A 17,838-nucleotide genomic window follows, 5' to 3' on the forward strand; every position below is an offset into this window, starting at 1 on the left:
ATTGGACACCCCCTGAGAGGAGCCAAAAATAAATTCCCATTTCCAGGTCAGCAACATGGCAGAAGAGGAAGCTCTAGAACCTTCTACCCTCCATGAACACCCTGATTCAAAAATGTTTCACCTACATATTCTCTGTATAAGAAATCCAGACAATAGTTAAGGTAGTCCTGTTCTCAGTTAAAAAATGAATCTAGTCATATTGGAAATGTTAGGAAAATGCTAGATATCCTCTTGTTGTAACACTTTTCCTTGCACAGCACCTTCAAATTGGGACAAAACCCCAGTTCCTGGATTCTCCCTGGGGAGGGAAAGAACTGCACCATCTGTCCAATGCCCCAACCTTTATTATGTGTGCCTAGAAGACTGGCTTCTAGATAGTCCATGTCAGAAAGCAGAGGGGATACAGGACAGAGCATACCTTAGCTGCCCAGGGAGAGAGACAAAAAAGTTGGTAGTGTGGGCTGGAAGTCACCAGAGCTCCTTCCCCTGGCTCAGCATAGAGCAAATGATTGAAAAGCCCTTTCTTACAGCTTCTCTCTGGTGAGGGGAAAATATGCATCCAGCAATACAACTTATCTGTGAGCTGCCTGAAGAATTGGCTTCAGTTTTCCTTGTTTTTGAACACAGACATAACCCAGCACACAATGGATGAGGGGTGGGGAGGGGCGCATAGGAAGAAGCAGGGGGTGCTGCAATTAAGAACAATGAAAGAGGTTTAGACTGCACAAAATTGGAAGGCCTCCAAAGTCTCTGACCAGGCTTATTGGTGGTACCTTCGCTAGTCCAAGGCCAGTCCATGAATATGAGGATGGATGAGTGTTTTGTCTAATGTGCAGACACCAATGTGGAGAGTCAATGAAAATAAAGACAAGTAGAAATACTTTTCAAAAAAGAATAAGAGTAATCTCCACAAACTGACACTAATGAAATGAAAATATGTGATTTACCTGACAGAGAATTCAAAATAACTGTCATAAAGATGCTCACTGAAGTCAGAGAACAATAAACAAACCAAGAGAAAATTTCAACACAGAGATAGAAAACTTGAAAGTATGAAGTAAAAAATTATAAAAGTAAAACTTAAAAGTATGAAGCTGAAGAATACAATATCTGAACTAAAAATAGGGGAGAGTTTCAAGAGCAAACGAGATTGAACAAAAGAGAGGATCATGAATTTGATTAAAGGTCAATATAAATTATTCACTCAGGAGGGCAAATGAAAAAAGAACAAAAAATACTGAAGAAAGCCTGAGGGACTTATTGGAGGCTACCAAGTGGATCAATATATGCACTTTGAAACCCCAATAGAAGAGAGTGAGAAAGAACCAGAAAACATATTCAAAGAAAAAAAAGCTGAAAAATTCCCAAACCATGGCAACTGCCCAATACTGTGACCAATTTATACAAAAACCCAGAAACACTGCATAATGAGTGTGTGTGTGTGTGTGTGTGTGTGTGTATACACACACACATACATGGACCAAGGGTCACCTACTTAGCCACTCTCCAGTTTACTTAACTGAGCCAACCTGACTTCCACCTTCAAACTCAGGTCTATACCAATTTCCAGGAACAGTGCTTATCTAGGAAAGTGAGATATAAAATGCTCTAACCCAATATTCTGGACTCAACATAAATTTACTGAACTGCTGAATCACCTCTAAACTTGAATTCTGAGTGTGATATCTGGGTCTGTTTCAATCATTATGCTTTATAATAACTCTGGTGATTGAAGCAGTCCTTTCTCTATTCCTAAATATATCCATTTTTTATATATTCCCAAATTATAATCATCACACCATTGTTAAAATAATGCCTAAAGAAGGTCTTTAAGACTTTATCAAGAATGTAAAAGGGGTTAAGAAAATGAAATTATATAATATGTTATGAGAACCATCTCCTCTTTACAATAACATAAACATAATGACATATAACCTATAACAGACCTATACAATGGGGTTCTCTACAGACTTTGCTCCTCCTGCGGAACCTGGTGGAAATTCTTCATGGAGCATAATAAAAGCACCATCTCTGCCCCAGAGTGGTTTACATTACTCCACACTACTCTACTTCTGGTTTCTTCTGTGTGAGCCATTCTATTCTGTACTTGGAAGGCTCTTCCCTTCACTGAGCCTTTATTCTGAGTCTTGGCTTATTACTTTAATATTTAATTTAAATACAGTTAGAATCCAAGTTTTTCAGCCATAATTTATTGTCAGAGTTAGCATACATACATATATCAAAGTCTACAAAATATATACTTCAACCATTACTATAAACTGAACAGCTTACAGCAGACCTATAAATAGACTATACCAGGTCCCAGAGCCTTTGTGTGCCCCTAGGTCCTCCCATTCTCCACCTTAATACTGATGCAATCATGCTCCAGCTTTTGTTTATAGCTTCATCACTTTAAGTGGGCCCTCATGGTGTTCCACGTCCAGCCAGAAGAAGGATGAAGAGAACACAGAAATGATTATTATAGTCTACCCTTATGCGTTTCCACATATTGTGTAGGCCAGTATAAAACAAGAATATATTCACACATTCTAAATTAGGCAATAGAGCTTTCAAATATAAAATGGGAAATATACTTTCTTGACATTTTGCTTACCTTAGCACAGTTGCTTTTATTTGTGTTATGATACTTTATTTTCACAGAAACCATTTTCATGTTTCACGGATATTTAAAAGTACAGTACATTAATAATAATAATAATAATAATACACTGATATATTTAGAATCAAAACACCAAGTCCTAGTCTCAGCTCTACCACTTACAAGTTGTAATTTGAGACAAACCATGATGACATCTCAGCATCAGTTTCATCAACTATGAAATGAAAACAAAGTTTCCCTCTCCTCTTTATCTCACATTATTTCCTGGAAATATAAAAACTGACAGAAGTGACAGAGCAGAAAACACTAAAACACATTAAGAACAATTGAAACACCTTGCACATCTCTATATTAATATTTGAAGTGGGTTAATTTAACTTTATGTCAGAGAGAGAGGTTCAGCAGCCCCTTTGATGCCCCCAGCCATTCTCCTCACTGAGGAAGATGAGAGTCTGTCCCTCAGAAAGTAAAACTTCACACTGGGTATTATTTAAATATTTAAATATTTTAATATTTAAAGGTACATATTTTATACAGCAAATCCCTGCAAATAAACCAACTACTTCACCTGATGGTCAGCTGATAATACAATGACATGTCCCAATACACAAAAGAAAAACCAATTTATGCTAGACTCAGGGAAAAATACCATGTGTGTCTCCCAACATGGGCATCAATTCAACAAAATCAATTTTAAGAAATAATTTTGATCATATAGAACTGATATTAGAATCTACTCTGTTGTATTATGAAAACCTACATTTATATCATTCTCTTATTTATATTTTTGACATAACACCCCAATGCCACACATTGCTAGGTACTCAGAGGTACAAAATGCTGTGTGTGTGTGTGTGTGTGTGTGTGTGTGTGCATGCAAGTGAATATGCATGTGTGTGTTAGTACATATGTGTGTGTGCATGTATATGTGTGTTTACATGAACAAGCAAATGATTAAAGCAATAACCATTTCCTTTTCCTCAATTCAGCAAGTACATCCTGGTCAGCCCTTCTTATCGAGAGTTGAAACCAGGAACCAATCTACCTGAAAGTGGGTTTCATACCATGCAATCAATGTTAGGCAGTAATCTTATAAAATATAAGACTTGAAGATTGTGTGCGTGTGTGTAGGTGTGTGTGTGTGTGTGTGTGTTTAAGGAGGCATAGAAAGAGGAGTGGAGAATGAGGTCCAATAAATTTAGGGGTTCAGGAATTAAAAGGATATGGAACTCAGAACTCCTTGTACTTCTGCTTTTCATGACACCTGAACCACAGTGTATCCTGATCATGCTCATTCCAAACCTGGGCTGAGCAACAATAGCAGCTCACTTACAGAAAGTTTATAATACACACAACAAGAATGTGTGTCCAGAATTCAGGACCAGAAGCAGGAGGATCATTTTCTGTCATTGCCCAGAAAGTCCAAGCTTTCATACTGATTCAGAGACAGCTCTGTCCTAAGACACAGGTACAGACAAATCCCATGACTTCCTTGCTTGACTCCTAGCTGCAACAATTTCAATAGACTCATACTTCCTCACGTAACTTCTTTTATGGCCATTCACATAACACAAAAAAAGCAAAAACCATAGCGATAACTATGTTGTGCATGTAAGGCAACTGACTTGGTTCTCCTCCTTTTGAAAAAAGTCCCAAACATATATAGCGCTTAAATTACCAACCGGAAAGCAGTCAGCTGAGTTGCTTTTATGAAAACTTTGTAATTCTTACCTTTATAAACTGTCTTTATAACTTTTGTAACAATTTTAATGGACTTTCCCCAAATAACCTGAAAAATGGAATTTAGTTTGAAAGTTTATTCTTTCTGCAATAAAAAATTTATTTCTGAAGGTCTTTTTCTGAAATTGAAGCAGATTGCATTTGTATTTTGAGGTTTCTCAAATGAAAGATTAGTGACCAGGGTTAAGATATACTTTTAGCTCAAATAGTGATAAAATATTTAACAAAGTGGATGCACCTTTGCAATGTCTATAAGGGTTCCTGAATAGCACAGATTATTTACATACTGACACACCGTTTTCAAAAAGGAATACAATTTCATCAAAACAAACACTAAGTAAAAGAAAAGCAAAATAAAAAAATACAACAAAAATCGACTATTTTGTATAAATAGAACTTGTTAAATGAAAATCAAGCATGTTGATATGGAGGTCAGGGGATGTGGTGTGTTTAAGTCAGTAACTATGATGACAGATCGTAACTACACTTATTATGGTGAGCATTTGGTAGGGTATATAAATGTCAGATCATGTTGTACACGTGAAACTAATAGAGTATTGTATATCAACTATACTTCAATTAAAAATAAATTTTTAAAAATAAATAATAAGCCTTGGTCAAGGTTTAGTGATACCAAACATCTAAAACGCAAGCCAACAAACCAGTTGCACTAAATTTCACAATACCTAAATCTTGAGTGAAAATTTGAAAACTGGTAGAATATTAAATATTATTAATATTGTCTTAGAAATATTTAACTTATAACTTAATTAAGGATTAAGGGTTTTTGTTTTTTTTCAAGTTTTTATTTAAATTCTAGTTAGTTAACATATGGTATAATATTGGTTTCAGGAATATAATTTAGGATTAAGGACTTTTAAAGTAGTCATCTTTTTGTGTTTTCTCAAAAGAAAAATAATTCAACATCCTATTCCAGAAAAGAAATTGTCACAATCTGGTTTATTCACCAAATATTTCTTTCAAGTTGTCATTGCTCTCCCAGCTGCTATTTCAGGGTTTTTGTAACTTAAAATCCATATGGAAGCAGCACCTGGAAGCCAACAAAAACAGGAGTGATTTAGTTGTTCCCAGGTCCTCCAGCCCTGCTACTTAACCTGTTTTTTCTATTATTATGTTCAGCTAGCCACCATATAGTACATCATTAGTTTTTGATGTAGTGTTCAGTGTTCCAATAGTTGCTTATAACACCAAGTGCTCATCACAACATGTGCCCTCCTTAATGCCCATCTCCTGGTTTAAATATCAAATGACTTGTGCTTTTATCCTACCCAGAGAAATCCTGTAGTCTCCATAATATTTCTAGAGCTTTCTAGAAAGGAGGAATCACAAAAAGAGCTGTCTTCTTCCCATCATTTGCTTTCTAAATTCCTTCATCTTGAGTTTTGAATACCAAACACTATTTAATCTCCTATTCTCTATGTTCTTGGTTCCTCATAAATGTGGAGACCAGTTTGGCCCTTTGGCCTTCATTCCCCAAAACACTATTATTGTAGGATCATTGTGCAATATAAGTTTTATCAAGACTGTGTAGAGACTGGGGGAAATTGCAGTACTCTAAGGAGCAGGATAAAAAGTCAGATGAAATGTGGTTTTAAACCTCATAGTCCTTTTTTACAGAGAGATTTCTTGTTTATTGTCCAGGCAGTTTTTGGGTCCTGGCCTAATGTTTGTTGCTGGGTTCCTTTCTCTCCTGTGCCCTAGTCTCTGAATTATTAGTACTTGCAAACATTCTAAGGTATTTTTTAGTTAATTTGCAGAAAAGCGCCCTGTTTCAGTCAATTCTCTCTCAACTATCCCAGCCTAAAAGGACTTCTCTTTTACAAGAGGAAGAACTATCAAACTATGTTCCTAAAACAATACCCTGAGGGATATTCATGTGTAAGCCAAAAAAGCATAATCAACTTTCAAATTAATAAATGTTCTTATATTTCAGGATTACTGAAATAAAATAAAGTAAAAATAATAAAATGAAGTAGAAAAAAAGTATATTTGAAAGAGCAGTAGACTTGAAATCAGGAGGCTACACTTTATCTAGCTGTTTCCTTAATAAGCTGTATGACTTAACTCATTAACTTTTCACAGCTTCTGTATCATGTCTATGCTTTAAATATATATTGGAGATCACTTATGTGTCCTATGGTAAATATGAAACCTCTGTCAAAAGAAGCTTAACACATAGTGTTTAGCTGGAAAGTGGATTATATTTTTTTATTTTTTTTATAGTTATGTTAATCACCATACATTACATCATTAGTTCTTGATGTAGTGTTCCATGATTCATTGTTTGTGCATAACACCCAGTGCTCCACGCAGAATGTGCCCTCTTTAATACCCATCACCAGGCTACCCATCCCCCCACCCTCCTCCCCTCTAGAACCCTCAGTTTGTTTCTCAGAGTCCATCTTCTCTCATGGTTCGTCTCCGCCTCCGACTTACTCCCCTTCATTCTTCCCCACCTGCTATCTTCTTCTTTTTCTTTTTTCTTAACATGTGTTGCATTATTTGTTTCAGAAGTACAGATCTGTGATTCAACAGTCTTGCACAATTCACAGCGCTCACCATAGCACATGCCCTCCCCAATGTCTATCACCCAGCCACCACATCCCTCCCACCCCTACCACTCCAGCAACACGCAGTTTGTTTCCTGAGATTAAGAATTCCTCATATCAGTGAGGTCATATGATACATGTCTTTCTCTGATTGACTTATTTCACTCAGCATAACACCCTCCAGTTCCATCCACGTCGTTGCAAATAGAAAGATCTCATTCCTTTTCATGGCTGCATAATATTCCATTGTGTATATATACCACCTCTTCTTTATCCATTCATCACTCGATGGACATCTTGGCTCTTTCCACAGTTTGGCTATTGTGAACATTGCTGCTATAAATATTGGGGTGCATATACCCTTCGGATCCCTACATTTGTATCTTTGGGGTAAATACCTAGGAGTGCAATTGTTGGATCGGATGGTAGCTCTATTTTCAACTGTTTGAGAAACCTCCATACTGTTTTCCAGAGTGGCTGCACCAGCTTGCATTCCCACCAACAGTGTAGGAGGGTTCCCCTTTCTCCGCATCCCCGCCAACATCTGTCGTTTCCTGACTTGTTAATTTTAGCCATTCTGACGGGTGTGAGGTGGTATCTGATCGAGGTTTTGATTTGGATATCCCTGATGCTGAGCGATGTTGAGCACTTTTTCATGTCTGTTGGCCATTTGGATGTCTTCTTTGGAAAAATGTCTGTTCGTGTCTTCTGCCCATTTCTTGATTGGATTATTTGTTTGGGTGTTGAGTTTGATAAGTTCTTCATAGATTTTGGATACTAGCCCTTTATCTGATATGTCATTTGCAAACATTTTCTCCCACTCTGTCACTTGTCTTTTGGTTTTGTGGACTGTTTCTTTTGCTGTGCAAAAGCTTTTTATCTTGATGAAATCCCAATAGTTCATTTTTGCCCTTGCTTCCCTTGCCTTTGGCGATGTTTCTAGGAAGAAGTTGCTGCGGTGGAGGTCGAAGAGGTTGCTACCTGTGTTCTCCTTTAGGATTTGGATGGACTCCTGTCTCACGTTTAGGTCTTTCAACCATTTGGAGTCTATCTTTGTGTGTGGTGTAAGGAAATGGTCCAGTTTCATTCTTCTGCATGTGGTTGTCCAATTTTCCCAACACCATTTTTTGAAGAGACTGTCTTTTTGCCATTGGACATTCTTTCCTGCTTTGTCAAAGATGAGTTGACCATAGAGTTGAGGGTCCATTTCTGGGCTCTCTATTCTGTTCCATTGATCTATGTGTCTGTTTTTGTGCCAGTACCATACTGTCTTGAGGATGACAGCTTTGTAATAGAGCTGGAAGTCCGGAATTGTGATGCCACCAGCTTTGCTTTTCTTTTGCAATATTCCTGTGGCTATTGGGGTCTCTTCTGGTTCCATACAAATTTTAGGATTATTTGTTCCATTTCTTTGAAAAAAGTGGATGGTATTTTGATGGGGATTGCATTGAATGTGTAAATTGCTCTAGGTAGCATTGACATCTTCACAATGTTGGTTCTCCCAATCCATGAGCATGGAACATTTTTCCATTTCTTTGTGTCTTCTTCAATTTCTTTCATGAGTATTTCATAATTTTATGAGTACAGATCCTTTGCATCTTTGGTTAAATTTATTCCTAGGTATCTTATGGTTTTGGGTGCTATTGTAAATGGGATCGACTCCTTGATTTGTCTCTCGTCTGTCTTGTTGTTGGTGTATAGGAATGCCACTGATTTCTGTGCATTGATTTTATAGCCTGCTACTTGACTGAATTCCTGTATGAGTTCTAGCAGTTTTGGGGTGGAGTCTTTTGGGTTTTCCACATACAGTATCATACCATCTGCAAAGAGTGAGAGTTTGACTTCCTCTTTGCCGATTTGGATGCCTTTGATTTCTTTTTGTTGTCTGATTGCTGTGGCTAGGACTTCTAATACTATGTTGAATAGCAGTGGTAATAGTGGACATCCCTGCCGCGTTCCTGACCTTAGGAATGATATTCGCTGTAGGTTTTTCATAGATAGTTTTTATGATATTGAGGTAAGGACCCTCTATCCCTATACTCTGAAGAGTTTTGATCAAGAAAGGATGTTGTACTTTGTCAAATGCTTTTTCTGCATCTCTTGAGAGGATCATATGATTCTTGTTCTTTCTTTTGTTAATGTATTGTATCATGTTGATTGATTTGCGGATGTTGAACCAGCCTTGCAGCCCAGGGGTAAATCCCACTTGGTCGTGGTGAATAATCCTTTGAATGTACTGTTGGATCCTATTGGCTAGTATTTTGGTGAGAATTTTTGCATCCATGTTCATCAAGGATATTCATCTGTAATTCTCCTTTATGATGGGGTCTTTGTCTGGTTTGGGGATCAAGGTAATGCTGGCCTCATAAAACGAGTTTGGAAGTTTTCCTTCCATTTCTATTTTTTGGAACAGTTTCAGGGGAATAGGTATTAATTCTTCTTGAAATGTCTGGTAGAACTCCCCTGGGAGGCCATCTGGCTCTGGGCTTTTGTTTGTTGGGAGATTTTTGATGACTGCTTCAATTTCCTTAGTGGTTATAGGTCTGTTCAGGTTTTCTATTTCTTCCTGGTTCAATTTTGGTAGTTGATACATCTCTAGGAATGCACCCATTTCTTCCAGGTTATCTAATTTGCTGGCATAGAGTTGCTCATAATATGTTTTTATTATTGTTTGTATTTCTTTGGTGTTGGTTGTGATCTCTCCTCTTTCATTCATGATTTTGTTGATTTGGGTCCTTTCTCTTTTCTTTTGGATAAGTCTGGCCAGAGGTTTATCAATCTTGTTAATTCTTTCAAAGAACCAGCTCCTAGTTTCGTTGATCTATTCTACTGTTCTTTTGGTTTCTAGTTCATTGATTTCTGCTCTGATCTTTCTTATTTCTCTTCTCCTGCTGGGTTTAGGCTTTATTTGCTGTTCTTTCTTTAGCTCCTTTAGGTGTAGGGTTAGGTTATGTATTTGAGACCTTTCTTGTTTCTTGAGAAAGGCTTGTATGGCTATATACTTTCCTCTCAGGACTGCCTTGCTGTATCCCAAAGATTTTGAACAGTTGTGTTTTCATTTTCATTGGTTTCCATGATTTTTTTTAATTCTTCTTTAATTTCCTGGTTGACCCATTCATTCTTCAGTAGGATGCTCTTTAGCCTCCATGTATTTGAGTTCTTTCCGACTTTCCTCTTGTGATTGAGTTCTAGTTTCAAAGCATTGTAGTCTGAGAATATGCAGGGAATGATCCCAATCTTTTGGTACCGGTTGAGACCTGATTTGTGACCTAGGATGTGATTAATTCTGGAGAATGTTCCATGGGCAGTAGACAAGAATATGTATTCCGTTGCTTTGGAATGAAATGTTCTGAATATGTATGTAAAGTCCATTTGGTCCAGTGTGTCATTGAAAGTCTTTATTTCCTTGTTGATCTTTTGCTTAGATGATCTGTCCATTTCAGTCAGGGGGGTGTTAAAGTCCCCCACTGTTATTGTATTGTTGTCGATGTGTTTCTTTGCTTTTGTTATTAATTGCCTTATAGAATTGGCTGCTCCCATGTGAGGGGCATAGATATTTACAATTGTTAGATCTTCTTGTTGGATAGACCCTTTAAGTAGGATATAGTGTCCTCATCTCTTATTACAGTCTTTGTTTTAAAATCTAATTTGTCTGATATAAGGATTGCCACCCCAGCTTTCTTTTGGTGTCCATTAGCATGGTAAATGGTTTTCCACCCCCTCACTTTCAATCTGGGGGTGTCTTTGGGTCTAAAATGAGTCTCTTGCAGACAGCATATCGATGGGTCTTGTTTTTTAATCCAATCTGATAGCCTGTGTCTTTTGATTGGGGCATTGAGCCCATTTACCTTAAGGGTAACTATTGAAAGGTATGAATTTAGTGCCATTGTATTGCCTGTAAGGTGACTGTGACTGCATATTGTTTCTGTTCCTTTCTGATCTATGCTGCTTTTAGGCTCTCTCTTTGCGTAGAGGACCCCTTTCAATATTTCTTGGAGGGCTGGTTTCGTGTTTGCAAATTCCTTTAGTGTTTGTTTGTCCTGGAAGCTTTTTATCTCTCCTTCAATTTTCAGTGAGAGCCTAGCTGGACATAATATTCTTGGCTGCGTATTTTTCTCGTTTAGTGCTCTGAAGATATCATGCCAGTCCTTTCTGGCCTGCCAGGTCTCTGTGGATAGGTCTGTTGCTAATCTAATATTTCTACCATTGTAGGTTACATATCTCTTCTCCCGAGCTGCTTTCAGGATTTTCTCTTTGTCTCTGAGACTCGTAAGTTTTACTATTAGATGTCGAGGTGTTGACCTATTTTTATTGATTTTGAGAGGGGTTCTCTGTGCCTCCTGGATTTTGATGCCTGTTTCCTTCTTCACATTAGGGAAGTTCTCTGCTATTATTTGCTCCAATATGCCTTCTACCCCTCTCTCTCTTTCTTCTTCTTCTGGGATCCCAATTATTCTAATGTTGTTTCGTCTATCTTATCACTTATCTCTCGAATTCTGCCCTCGTGATCCTGTAGTTGTTTCTCTCTCTTTTTCTCAGCCTCTTTATTTTCCATCATTTGGTCTTCTATATCGCTGATTCTCTCTTCTGCCTCATTTATCCTAGCAGTTAGTGCCCCCATTTTTGATTGCACCTCATTAATAGCCTTTTTGATTTTGACTTGGTTAGATTTTAGTTCTTTTATTTCTCCACAAAGCGTTTCTCTAATAACTTCCACGCTTTTTTCAAACCCAGCTAGTATCTTTAAAATCATGATTCTGAACTCTAGGTCCGACATCGTACTAATGTCTGTATTGAGTAGGTCCCTGGCTGACGGTACTATCTCCTGTTCTTTTTGCTGAGGTGATTGTTTTTGTCTTGTCATTTTGTCCAGAGGAGAATAGATGAATGAGAGAACAAAATGCTAACAGGTTAACAACATCCCCAGCAAATATACTCTATGCAAATCAGAAAAGACCTGAAACCAGGGGAAAAGAAAGGGAAAGAAAGAAAAAAGAGACAAGAAAGAAAGAAAAAAAGAAAAAGAAAAAGATAAAAACAAAAACAGAACAATACAAAAAAAACCCGAATATGATCAAATATGATCAGCCTATTGCATAGATCAGTGCCACACACTAGATTTTGGGCGTATTTTGGTCTGTTAGAAAAAAGTGCCTCCTAAAATTTTAAAGGAAGAAAGACTTATATATGTACAAAATAAGGGTTGATACAATGAAGGGATGGAGGATGACTATAAAGATGAAAATTACAAAAGATTTTAGAAAAGGAATTGATACAATAAGAAGTTGTTTGAAAAAAGAAAGAAGAAAATTAAAAAAAAAAAAAGGAAGAGAATGTGATCAGGCAGGAGACTAGAACAAAGCCATGCACTAGTGATTTAGGGTATATTTTGATCTGTTAGAAGGAACTGTATCTCAAAATTTGAAAGAGAGAACAACTTATATGCCAAAAATAAGGGTAACTACTATGAAGGGATAAAATATGACTCTAAAAATGAAAAATGAAAAATGTTTTTTTAAAGAAAGGGATGATAAGATGTTGGTTGAAAAAGAAAAAATAAAAAAAACAGTTAAAAAATTAATTTTGAAAAACTAATGAATCATGGTAAAAAAAAGCCATGAATTCTATATGCAGTATTCCCCTAGCGCTGGAGTTCTCCCGTTCTCCTTGATCAGTAAACTTGGTCTTTGCTTGCTGGCTGTTCCTGCTGATCTTCTGGGGGAGGGTCCTTTTGCCGTGGTTTCCAAATGTCTTTGCCGGAGGCGGAATTGCCCCGCCCTTGTGAGTCTGGGCTAAGCAAGCTGCTCCGGTTTGCTCTCAGGAGCTTTTGTTCCCTGCAAGCTCTCAGTACAGCTTTGGAGGACCAGGGTGAAAATAGTGGCCTCCCAATCTCCGCCCAGAGGAGCTGAGAACTTGGGGCCCCGCTCCTCAGTGCGCCCCCAGAGAAAAGCAGTCACTCCCATCTCCCTGGTCTCTGGCCGCACTCCGTGCTCACCCGGCGTGTGACCGAGTGTTTCTATCTCTGGCACCCGACCCCGTGTGGAGTCTCCAAACCCAGCAGATCCCTGCGGTGCGCTCCCGCGCCGCTCCTCCCGGGGGAGGAAGGGGAGTCTCCCCGGCTCTGCCATTTGTTGGGTCCCTGCTGGAGGAGCAGTGGCCCGACTGGGCTGCGGATCACAGTTTATGGCAACCCCGAGCTGAGAGCCCGCGCCTCAGCTCCGTCTCTGCAGCCGGTTTCCCCGCTCCGATACCCGGGAGCTCTGCCACACTCAGGCACCCCTGGTCTTTCTGTGACCCCGAGGGTCCTGAGACCACACTGTCCTGCGAGGATTCCACCCTCCCGCTTAGCCACTGGAGCGACGTCCCTCAGCGGAGCCGAGTTCTAAAAGTTCCGATTTTGTGCTCCGCGGCTCTAGCACTTGCCAGAAGCGGCCGCCATCTCTCCTCCTGAATATCGCCTCGGATTCACTTCTCCGCACGTCCTACCTTCCAGTAAGTGGTCGGTTCTCTGTTCAGAGAGTTGTTGCTACTCTCTTCTTCAATCTCCTGTTGAGTTCGTAGGGGTTCAGAATGATTTGATCCCTATTCAACTGAATTCCTGAGACCAGACGAAATCCAGGTCTCCTACTCCTCCGCCATCTTGCTCCGCCCCGAAAGTGGATTATATTTTATAGATGTTCTGGAGCCTGCTGTATCTGTGAAACAGTGACATTTCAAGGAGACACATTACAGGCCAGGGAAGGGTATAGACAGGAGTAAAGATTATCTGATTCCTGATTCCAAAAGCATAGTATAAGAAACCCCCACAGGTATAAGATCACCATAGTGTTACTTTACATGATCATTAACAGACCTATTTATCCTTTTCCAGGAGAAAAAAAGAAATTCCCTAATGATAATGTAAAAAACAGAGATAAATTTATTTGTTAATGTTATTCATAAATGGTTAAAGTGATAAAAAGGAGAAGACACTGAAAATGATAAGGAAGGAAGATCTATTATTAAAAAATTGGAAACAAATTGGGCTCTCTGCTCCTCCCTGTCTGACACACAGCCACATCTTCTGGTGCAGTGACAGCACCATCTCAGAGACAAGATGGTGAAGGTTGGAGTAAGTAGATTTGGCCATATTGGGCACCTGGTCACCAGGGGTACTTTTAACTCTGACAAAGTGGATGCTGTCACCGTCAAGGACACCTTCATTGACCTCAACTACATGACCTGCATATTCTAGTATGATTCTACCCATGGCAAACTCAAAGGCACAGTCAAGGCTGAGAAGAGCAACCCTGTCATCAGTGCAAAGCCCATCTCCATCTTCCAGGAGCAAGATCCCACCAACATCGAATGGGGTGATGCTGGTGATGAGTATGCTGTGGAGTCCACTGGAGAAGGCTGCTCCTTACTTGAAGGTGGGGCCAAGAAGATCAGCATCTCTGCCCATTCTACTGATGCCCTCATATTTGCGATGGGTGTGAACCATGAGAAGTATGACAACTCTCTCAAGATTGTCAGCAATGCCTCCTGCAGCACCAACTGCTTGTCCTCTCTGGCCAAGGTCATCCATTACAACAATGGCATTGTGGAGGAACTCATGACCACAGTCCATGCCATCACTGCCACCAAGAAGACCATGCCAGGCCCAGCTCGGAAACTGTGGCATGATAGCTGGGGGGCTTCCCAGAACATCATTCCTGCTTCTACTTATGCCACCAAGGCTGTAGTCAGGGTCATCCCTGAGCTAAATAGGAAGCTCACTAGCATGGCCTTCCATGTCCTCGCCCCAAAAGTGTCAGTCGTGGATCTGAGCTGCCACCTGGGGAAAACTGCCAAGTACTATGACATCAAGAAGCTGGTGAAGCAGGCATTGAAGGGTCCCCTCAAGAGCATCCTGGGCCCCACTGAGGACCAGGTAGTCTCCTGCAACTTTAAAAATGACACCCAATCTTCCACCTTCAATGCTGGGGCTGTCACTGTCCTCAATGACCATTTAGTCAAGTTCATATTCTAGTATGGTAATGAATTTGGCTACACCAACTGGCTGGTGAACTTATGGGCTATATGGCTGCCAAGGAATAAGACCCCACTGGACCAACAGCGCTAGACAGAACAAGAAGAACGAGGCTCTCAGCTGGTAGGCAGTACATGCCCCAACTCATCCCCCAACACACTGAGAATTTCCACACCTCTATAGTCTCCATCCCAGAACCCCTGAAGTAGAGGAGGGAATTGGGGAGCCCTACTTTGTCATGTACCAACAATAAAGTATACTGTACCCAGCCAAAAAAAAAAAAAAAAAAATGGAAACAAACTGACAGAAAAATCAAATTTCCTTCACAATGGTAACAAAGATATAGGATATAAACACTCCCACCTAAACTATTCTGACAAAAGAAACAGAATATACCAGTCCTATAATTATACCCACAGACAGTGATTCTGATCAAAACACCCTCCTACTCTGGGTTTTTCTCAGAGCAAGTTTAATGTCTTTGTTTCCTCAAGCTATAAATGCAGTGGTTCATCAAGGGAACCACATTGGTATAAAAGATAGAGATTTTTCCCTCATCCATAGACCCAACAGAAGATGGTTTAAGATATACAAATGCACCTGACCCAAAGTAGAGAGAAAAAGCAACTATGTGGGAAATGCAGGTGCTGAAGTCTTTGGACCTGCCCTTGGTGGAGCTGATGTGCAGGATGCTGGAGAGGATGAAACCATAGGAGACAAAGATGGTTACACTGGGCACAATGATGTCGATGTCCACCACAGTGAAAACCACCAGCTCATTGACATAAGTGTTCATGTAGGAGAGCTGGAGCAGAGGGAAGATATCACACAAATAATGGTTGATAATGGCTGCATCACAAAAGGTCAGTCTCAGCGTGCATCCAGTGTTAGCCATAACACCCAAAAATGCCATCAAATATGAACCAAGCATAAGGCTGGAACACATTTTAGGGGACATGATAACATTATACAAAAGTGGGTTACAGATGGCCACATAGCGATCATAGGCCATTGATGTCAGCACAAAGCATTCAGAAATCACAAAAAAAAAAACAAAAAAAGTAAAGCTGGGTCAAAAAAACAAAAAAAGTAAAGTAGGAGATAATATTCTTTTTTGATGTGAAGTTAATCAGCATTTTGGGTGTAAACACGGGAAGAATAACAGAGGTCTCTGAAGGACAAATTGAAGAGGAAAAAGTACATGGGGGTGTGGAGGTGTGAATTCAGCCCAATTAGAGTTATCAGGCCCAAATTTCCCAACATAGTGAACACATACATGACTAGAAACAGGCAGAACAGGGGGAGCTGGAGATCTGATAGGTCTGTTAATCCCATCAGAATGAATTCAGTCACAAAAGAAGCATTTCCAGGAGTCATTCCTCTCTAATGGGATCTGTGGACACAGGAGAAATGAGTTGCATTACAGAAAAACTCAGCTCTTCCTGTAATATCCCATCTTATAAGGGAGTGTGTACTAGGAATGTCTAAGACTAGCCCAACCTGGACACAGAATCTGCGATTTCCATTGGCATGAGACTAAGTGACAGGACTTTCCCTTACTAGAGTTTTAATGAGGTAGATACAGCAAAGGGCATCAACAAACTTAGCCTGCAGAGGAAAGGCCAGTGCTGCCATATGCAAATGTGACTGTTGGAAAACCAAGCGTCAGTAAGAAGAAGCATGGCCCAGGACAGAATCATCCTTCTCTGATTGCACAATTTCTTCATTCACTTGAAACTTCTCACCAGCAAAATTGGAGGCATAGATCCTAATAACCTAAAGCTGGCCTCTGATGAACCAGATTAGACTTGGTGGGTTGGGAACCATGAATGTTATTTCTAAACCAACACTAAGGAACCAGCGTCTAGGGAAGGTTGAGTTACTGCCACATGTCACAGAGAAAAAGTCATAAATCTAGAAGATTGAGAGTTCCACCCATGGAGAGGGAACTTACTGAGATACTGCATCCACTCTACCCCCTGATCTCCAAACATTCTCTTATCCCCCTGAAGCATATTCTCCTGCCAGTTTCATTTGAGTCTCAGGACTACATAAATGGGAAAGAAAGGGGCTTATCTTAGATTTTTGGACCTCCATCTCAAAACAAAGACACTGATATAAACAGAATTCAAACACTCACCCTCCTAAGGCCAAAAAACTTCGGTGCTTCCTTATCCTTGGTATTTACCCCTGTGGTCTTGGAAAGGCAATCTCAGGCTCTGAGGCTTTGGTTCCTTTAATTCTAAAAGGATATAGCCCAGACTTAATTTTAAATATGCTCTTCAAATATTTCTGGACTACAAATCATAACTTCTGATTATAACTTTGAGTTCTTTCAAGGGGCAGAGAAAAATAGTCTTTATTATTATCACATTTGCTACTTGATAAAAAACACAGAAGATTGAATGTGAGTTGAATGATAAAGTGCACTTGATTATAAAAACAGGGTAGAAGTTTGCTCAGGCTCTTCCCCAAGCAATAGATTCTATGTGTAAAAGAGAAATAGGGGATTGATTGTGTTTACACTCAGAACCACAATCTCTATTTAGCTCCTTAGGGACTCAAAATCTAATCAAATTTACACTTCACTCTAAGGGTTGTACATCCTCCAAGGTAGAAGCAAAAATAAACTCCTATCTTCCTATCATCTTCATCTCTTAAGGAAAATCTATTGCATAGGTTCTTTCTCTTTTTCTTCTCATATCTTAAATGAAAATTTTCCATAGATTCTGCCTACAGGCTTATTTCTTTACCTGAAATATTTCAAATATTGCAGTAATTCAATTCAGTTATTGTTCCTCCTGGGTTAACTCCAAAAGGATAATGCCTTTCTTGCTTTTAAAGTTATTTTTTATTTTTTATTTTTTTAATTCCAGTATAATTAAGGTACAGTTTTA

The 17,838-nt window shown here is 39.3% G+C and overlaps 1 protein-coding gene and 1 pseudogene across 1 annotated transcript; one reads left to right on the forward strand and one right to left on the reverse strand.

The window, feature by feature from the left end:
• The first annotated feature begins 14,026 nt into the window (after window positions 1–14,026).
• On the forward strand, window positions 14,027–14,941 carry LOC113913722 (glyceraldehyde-3-phosphate dehydrogenase-like). The gene is made up of 2 exons (XM_035722862.1): window positions 14,027–14,041; window positions 14,165–14,941. The coding sequence occupies exons 1-2, from the start codon at window positions 14,027–14,029 to the stop codon at window positions 14,939–14,941; spliced, it is 792 nt and encodes a 263-aa protein (XP_035578755.1).
• A 432-nt stretch (window positions 14,942–15,373) lies between these two features.
• On the reverse strand, window positions 15,374–16,318 carry LOC113915160 (annotated as a pseudogene).
• Window positions 16,319–17,838: the final 1,520 nt, after the last annotated feature.

This window comes from Zalophus californianus, chromosome 11 (assembly GCF_009762305.2).
Source record: "Zalophus californianus isolate mZalCal1 chromosome 11, mZalCal1.pri.v2, whole genome shotgun sequence".
Classification (NCBI taxonomy): Eukaryota; Metazoa; Chordata; class Mammalia; order Carnivora; family Otariidae; genus Zalophus; species Zalophus californianus.